This window comes from Geospiza fortis, unplaced genomic scaffold (assembly GCF_000277835.1).
Source record: "Geospiza fortis unplaced genomic scaffold, GeoFor_1.0 scaffold381, whole genome shotgun sequence".
NCBI lineage: Eukaryota > Metazoa > Chordata > Aves > Passeriformes > Thraupidae > Geospiza > Geospiza fortis.
Window position 1 is genome coordinate 1,177,488 of NW_005054348.1, and position 8,179 is coordinate 1,185,666.

General features: G+C 35.6%; 1 protein-coding gene across 1 annotated transcript in view; it reads right to left on the reverse strand.

Annotated features, from left to right (window-relative positions):
- The window catches only part of RYR2 (ryanodine receptor 2), a 284,661-nt gene that overhangs the window by 185,592 nt on the left and 90,890 nt on the right, over positions 1-8,179 (reverse strand). Inside the window, exons 12-14 of the mRNA XM_031058757.1 lie at positions 3,522-3,686; positions 2,341-2,462; positions 216-399 (exon numbers count right to left, since the gene is read on the reverse strand). Of these exons, the coding sequence (XP_030914617.1) occupies positions 216-399; positions 2,341-2,462; positions 3,522-3,686 (471 nt within the window). The remainder of the gene's footprint in view (positions 1-215; positions 400-2,340; positions 2,463-3,521; positions 3,687-8,179) is intronic.

Consider the following 8,179-nt stretch of genomic DNA (forward strand, 5'->3'; position numbering starts at 1 on the left):
AAAGAGAAGTAAGGCTGTAAATGTATTTCTTCTAATATGCAGGGAAAACAGCAGATCTAGAGAGATTACAAATGTAGCAAATAGTCTGACTCTTATAGGATTAAAAAAAACCCACCGCAAGCATAATCCATATTAGACATCAACATTAGAGATACTGTGAAAGATTTTTTGCAGACAATGTAGTAGAAAATCAGAAGTAAAACTGAGAGAAGTACCTCTTCTTGGAAGAGGTTCTGACGATTCTTCAGTGCTCGGAGCCTGTTTTGTTTGTTTTCATGCTCCAAATGTTCATCAGGGGGGTGAAAGTAACCAATCAAGTCCTGAAGGCTCAGACTGACTGACTCAATTGGCAAATCGATGGTGGAAGACTTCACTTTCTTGCTGAGAGAATCAAGGCCCCTGCAAGAAGAAGAAAACTCTCCTGAGAATTGAAAATTAATTTACTTTTATCATTCAAACTCTTTATTTATTTAAAAGCAAAGATTGTTTAGATGCCAAAGCTCATTTTCTTTCAGCAACTTGTCAAAAATTCTTCATTTCTGCCCATTCTCCATTTAACAACCTAGTACTTCCTTTCCAAACAAAATGTGAAAGCATGAAAAATGTTATTTCTGGTAATATTTTTTCAAATCAAAAACCTCATTTTAATATCCTACCTACAGACGTAGCAGGTTCAGAGGCAGAACAAAAGATGAAGAGAAGTTTGTAAACCAGTACAAAACATCATGAAACTGGAATGGATGCACGTTAAAAAGACCAGTCCCGTGGTGCTGTGGAGGATCCAGATTGCCCACAGAGGTCCTCAAACACATCTCTAACCTGTTCTTAAGGCCTTTTCAGTGTGGAAAGCTGCAGCACTTCTACACTGTCTCAGCACTTCATTAGCCTTTTTCTTTCCCTGATATCCAATTCAACCTCAGCCTTGCTGAAGTCTATGAACATTCTCTCTTAGAAGTAGAGGGCTGACTATTCTCATGCAGGTTACACCTGCCTCTTGCTCAGCTGAATCCCTTTGCAAATAATGCAAAGTTGCAAAAGGATAGCTACAAAAGTTATCTTTAAAACTTAATTTTTTATCGTGAGCATGTTATCCAAAGCACAATTTTTCTACTCACTTCATTAGGAAGAACTGGAGCATACACAGAATAATTTTCATCCTCTTCAATTGAGCTTTTTCTTCTTGAAGTAACATCCTGCCAAAACTAAACTGCTAAACACTGCCTTGGACGCCCTGTGCACTCCACAGAAGTCTCCACTGTAATTTAGCAATATCTTGATTTGTGAAACCTTATCATTAAATTGCCTTTCTTCTGTCTTTATCTTTTACAGCATTCTTAGAAGCTTCTATGAAGGTGTATTATTTACAAAGTGACCTACGGCTTACATTTCCTTTGTATTTCAAATGTTATACTGTACACAATTCTCCTGACGGGTGATTTTGTCCTGGTTTTTTTAAGCACCTTGTTATATGCTTTTCAACAAATTGATATGTCTGGGTCTTTGTCTGTGCCCTTATTTAGGACATGTTTGCTTCAGGTCACCATCTCCCACATTGTGTTTTTCTTGTGGCAAATGAGTTCTTATGAAATTCTTATCATTCCATACAGTCTCACTGCACATCATTCTTTTTCTAATGCAAGCTATGCTGATGAAAGGGCCTTTCATCAATTACTGAAATCACAAGCATTTGAGAATTAGCATTTTATCAGCATTATTTAGGAATAGGAAGATAAATGCAAATTGCATATATCTGACAGGATTTTTAAGTGACTAATCACTATAAATTTTTTCATGTTTCAAAATATTAAAGAAACAAGTAGCATTTAAAAGGAACAAATAATCATAATGTAATGTGCTGGGAGAAAGAAGGTATCATTTTAAATAAAACTTCTCCTTGATACTATTAACTTCTTCAGTATATTTGTGTTTTTTACAGATCTTCAGTTACACAGTTATCTCACTCTTCCAGGTTTTTCAAGGAAGATCACCTTCAAAAACTGTACTTAAAAAAGAAAAAGCTAATTTATGCACCACATGACTTAAAGCAAATTTTGGCAGGGAAAAACCTCTTTATGGTTTGTTTGTATTTTCAGTATGTTTAGGCATTTAAATTAGGATTAAGCAAAAAATTAATTTTAGAAGATATAGGAAAAAAAATTGACCAGTATCTGTTGAGGTGCTTATCTGCTGATAACACAAAGAATTGACATAAAGTCCAGTTTGAGAAGCATTGGTCTATTTTTTTCTGAAGGATAAATTGATCCTTGTTGTGTTAATGGCAACTTCAAATAAAACTGAATAGAAAAAAAAAGTGATGAACAGATCATTTTAAAAACACACCTTATGAACCTGTTGAAAAGGAAGACTGTACTACGGATGACACGCGCTGTACGGGATTCTTCATTCTGAGATCTGGACAGTGTTAAACCATCATCCATGTGCCCTTCATGGTGCATTATTGCCTGAAAACAAAAGCAAGAAGCAGTCACTGCAAAATGAGACATTAAATAAGGAGTCTGAAAACTCACATAGGAAGGCAGGCTAGGAAATTATGAAGTCACATACAAAAATAACTATTTTATTAAAAACAGATAATTCCATGGTTTAGCTTCTCATGTCCAAGGATGCACCTGTACTGAGCCAGTAGGTTCAGTGCCATAATAATTTCAAAGTTACAGCTTTTGCAAACAACATGCTTTATTAAAAAAAAAATCTAAGGGATTTTTGTTTGCTCTTTGTCTTTATCAACATTAAAAGCACTTCCCTTACAGAGCAGCAAATCCCTAAAGCAGAAATGGTCACAACAGGTATTCTTTACTGGTCCTCATTTCTAAGGGTGCCACTGGTCTTTTCTGACCATGCTTTGAGTCATTTCCAATAACTTACAGTTTTTCATGTCTAGTTATCATAGCTCTAAGGGATTGGATAGCTCAATCCAACTCACATAAATATTTTAAACTTCTGTTCTGTGTAGTTCTGCTATCTAAAATAGACATGGAAAACACTACAGTGTTAGGTTGCAAAAGAATCTTTTCCCTACTTTATGATGCTGAGCTAGCATTCAGCTTGGCTGTGATTATTCTATAAAGAAAGAAATCTCTCAGGACTCAAGACTTGAATATTCTAGCCCAAAAGGTAATACATTTACAATGTGGAAAAAAATACTTTCAACTAAAAGCCTCCTCAATCCAAACTACATTGAAGAAAGGAATCTTAGCATATTCTATACATTGTTACTAATATTTTAGTTTGAAATCAAATATATCCAGATTTATCACTATTTATGAGATAATGTGAACAGGTTAACACACAGACTTCATCAGGTCTTCAGTTTGAGAATTCAGTACACCACTTAAATTTTCAATATGTGACTGAAAAACCCCAATCTTTCATCTGGCAAGCATGCTTAAAATACTTGAAATTCAGAAATTACCTGGTTCACGTAGCTCCCTTCATTTCCCAACCCGCCAGGCCCCACCCACCCTATGAGTGAATGAAATGCATTCTGCTTACAGCCTTACCTTTCGCTGCAGAGAACCCATCCTTACAGACTTCGCATCAGCAGACTGGTACGTGAGCCACAAGCCCGTATCTACATGTTGTATGAAGCAGATTGAATCCCCATACTTTATTTCAGGTGCTCCCATTCCATCCACCTCTTTTCTTGTCCCTATGTCCAATTTTTCCTGATGAAGAAAAAAAATGTATACAGGAACAATAACCAATGTGTTAATACTTGCATAAAAAAATTAAATATTAGGAAATTATCCAGAACAGGACCTGAAAGAATATCTGAGATCCTTCTTTAAAGACATTACTAAAAAATGGGAAAGTGTAACTTTTAGACTTTAAAGACAAAGAGAAATCTCATGAAAAAACATAGCCTGTTAAACTTGAAAGGCTGTGTGTATTCTTTTCACCTGCACAGGAATGAACTAGGATCATAATTGACAGTATATGGCATTATTGAAACACAAGAGCTTGCAACACAACCCCAGATACATTGACTCCCCTAGATGTATGAGATATTAACCTCCACAAGTTTTTCTTGAGCATTTGGGGTTTTTTCCAGCCTGGAAAAGATGAACTCCATCCAACAATCACTGAGAGATGGCCTTTAACCTGTCATTGCCCAACAATGGGCTCAGAAGTTATTGAAAAAAAGCAATCCATTTCTGCATGATTGGCCTGCAAACTATTGGCATGATGGCACACCATTCCAGCTGGTGTCCTGCAGAGACAGAAGTTGTTTCAGGAGAGGAAATGTAGTATCCCAAACAGTTTTTTGCTTAGTTCTCCTAAGCAAAAACTACTTCTGAACAGACTTATATGGACAAACAAACAGCCTATGCATCCTGCTTCCTGGCAGATCATCCTTTTAATCTCTCCAAAAACAAAGTTTAACTGACAGATTTGCCTTCTTGGCTGTACATTGTGTATGCAACATGACCCCCTTAACCAGGTACAGCTTCAACGTTCTGGGCATCTCCTTAGCTGCAGGAGATGACAAGCATCTTCCTGCAGCTACTCAGAGTAATGTTACAAGTAGCATGACAAAAACAACTTCTTGTTCTACCTGTTTACCATCAGGAAAGATGGGAAGAACGATTACTTCATACACACGTACCCTGACAATGTGGGAAGACAGTTTCACATAAAAGTTGAGAAAGATTGGGGTTTGCATATGCTATCATCTTATTTCAGGGGTTCCATACTGTTGTCTCCTTACCACAAAAGTTTCATACCTTCTTGGTGTCTCTTGTGGGTGGCTCTCAGAGCACTGACTCTTCTTCACAAACCAGCCAACTGACTCCAGTTCCCTTCTCAACCAGCCATCCCACTCTTTTATAGCACTCTTCTCATTGGTTACAGCTGTGGCCTGTTAAAGTCAGGCCTCTTCCTAATCTTTGATAATTGGCCCAACTGCAATTCCTCAGGGGTAAGATTACTTTCTACACCATTTTTCTTATATTCTATCCCCCTACATGTATACAAACAGACAACAATCTCTAACTTATTAAAGGTTTTTTAAAGCATATTTTAAGTAAAAGGAAATGTCTTGTAACTAGATTTTCAGCCTACAGTCACGAACACATTTTGAAGCATTTGAAAAAAAAGTACAATGGTGTGGAGGTGAAATTCTTATGACTCCTTTTCCTTATATTAAATTTTCAGATATAATATATTCACCAGTTCAGTTTGTTTTCTGATTGCTTCTGGATACAGATGTTAATTTCACTACCAAGTAAATGACATTCAGCAGTTCTTAAGCGCTGAAATTCTTATTAAAATCTTGTCCTTTGATACATTGTAGTAACTGATTCATTAATAATGCGATGCCAGAGTTATTGCATGCCTCTATTTCCTTATTAACCTATTATTTTCTCATATAATTTCTCTAAATGTTGTATTCAATTCTTTCAAAAGCTAGCACAAATAACCTGAATGTAGTAACAGCTGGAAATTGAAAAGCTACCTATAATATGACATTGGAAACAAATGATGATATGGGAAAAACTAAATTATATCCTGATTTCAAGCTCCAGTTTTTTGAATTATCTTTATAACTAGAAGGTACTGTGAACACATCCTGTGCTTCTACATTGTAAGATTTCCTTTTTTTCAGGTCTCACAATTTCTTTAGATGTGAATACAAGAATTCACAAATTTTCTCATAAAGCACTGTAAATAAAATGAGGGATTATTCATTTAACATATTTTTGCATTCTTTGTTAAAAATCTACTCACTGTAACAGAAAGTGAAGGGGTTTGATACTGAAATGTTCATTCCAATTAGAATTAAATTTACTTGGCATAAAAATTGCAGTGCCAACAATTTGTCAAAGAAGACCTCTGTTCTCACTAATGTATCTCTGTGTGTATGTTTAAAGCCTAGACTGAAATCAATCCCATTAAAATGAGCTCTGCGAAACAAATATAGTAGCCAGGAAAGCTATTATATAGTGTCAAAGTTGAGTTACATGCAGGAGAGAAACAAAAGACTAGAGGATGATGTGGGGGAAGCAGGCATTACACCATTCTTTTGGGAGCTTCAAGACATTGAGCCTTTTGTGAGAGTGAACAGGAACCACAAATTGTTTATAAAGGGGAAGATTTGAATGGAGCACTCAGTTCACATCAATAAACAGCAGGTAGTTGAAAAAGTCCACACAACGAATCAATCTCATTAGCTACAGTACAATAGCTCCTCAGTGAAAATGAGGATCTGAAAAATATCAGAAATCACCATGTCGCTAATTAGTAATGGTGCATTGGCACGGACATTACATGGCGCAAGTCTCCAGCCATGCTCTTACCACATATGTAACCTGACATTACCAAACCATCTGTTAACTCTTCCTACATTTTTACAAAGAAAACCTTCAGTTTTATTTGTAATCTAGACCCACTCTCAGATGCTAGCCTTGTCTAAACAAGGATCAAAAATCTTCATTTGTTACACTGGACCAAACAGCAACAAAAGGGTTTTGCAACAGTCTGTAAACCATCTCAGTAATGCAAGCCAAGAATGCATCACAAATGAACAGGCTTACTGAACAATAGGCCAGATTTTCTCCAGAAAGCTGTTCTCTTTATAAACAGTGTTTATTCCACTCATACAAGAGCACAAGCCAATCTTCCCACTTCTGTTTGGGGCTAAATGAACAATTTTTAAAAATTATTTCATTCTAATGTTGAAAAATTATTCTATGAAGCCTCACCTTAACCATTATTTCACTCTAATGTTTCTGTTTAATTCCTTATAACATTCCAAAATGGGTTGCCTTCATTAAGGCTTGTCCTTTCAACTTTACCTCTTGTCATCCAACCTAACCCATACTCTCTGTGGTACACTTTCAGGACTGGTATTTTAAGACCTCACCAACTGCAAGAAACTTATTTATGGCTGCTTTTTAATTTAATATAATTTCCATGAAATTTTAGAAGAAAATAGAAGAAAAAGGTGAAGACATAAAAATACAAGCCATAAAATTTTATTAAAATTGATGTGTTCCTGTCGCCTGGAAAAGAATACAGACAGGAAAAGCAGACTTGGTACAGAATGTACAAACATTACTAAATTGATAAAATTACATTATTTCAGTGGAGTAGTGATATTAAAACAATGTTCTTTATCAAAAACAATCAATATTGAGCAAATGGAAGAGAAAAAGATCCACAAAACTTGATCTCTACAAACACAAGTGTATTGAAGGAGCCGTTTGTTTGGGAAATAAATTGTAGATATGTGTGGACATCCTGTGCTGAATGAAGCAGAACTACTGGAGGAAAAAAAAAAGAAAAAAAATAATTTTCTGAATTTCAGATTCTTTAAAGGCTAATATATTTTGCATTTAATTATTAGGGTAATATACGATAACCAGAGAACAAAGGCTGATAACCAGAAAGAAAAGTATGTGACGGTTAATTAAGCTCCTCAGAAAGCCCTTATCTTCTGGGTGCTGTTTGGCAACACTTTGTGATATTTTCAAGCTTTCATAAAAAAAAGAAATAAAACAAAACAAACAAACAAATAAAACCCTTTAGCTTTCTAGTTCTCTTCTGGGCTATTTTTTAAACAAAGTACTGGCAAGGTAATATGTTTAAGATGATGAGCCCTTGCGAAAATAGGGTATAAAAAATAAATGTTGAGCCTCTGTACTTGCATGTGAATCTTCAGGTTTGCAAGTGATACATTTTCAGCAGTATCTCTGCAAACATGAAAGCTGCTTTTCATACAGAAATTGAAGTTATCTACTCACATGCTTGAAGGAACTGATTCCTTAGCACTTTCCTCTCCCTTGTTTGTTTTTGCCTATTTAAAGCTAACTTACTATTGTGCAGCAACTGGGAGCTTCACAATTCTTCCTACTTCTTTCCAGCTACTGCAAGGAAGAATTATGACTGTGACAAGAAAAGGGATAAAATTTCAATAAGAGAGATCCGGCTACTTGAAACACCCACAGGTTTTTATGATCTGTTCTCAATAAAGATTAGGGGCTCCCTCTTATCCATGATTAATTTTTTTGGGTGCTAAGAACATACAACAATATAAATGAAAGTTTGGATGGTTTGTTGAAACCCACTCAGAGGAAAAGAGACCCTAAATCTGCATACCTTCTTTACAGAAGCCTTTCTAGCCCTCCTATAATTTGAAATCTTTTTTTTTAATACTCTT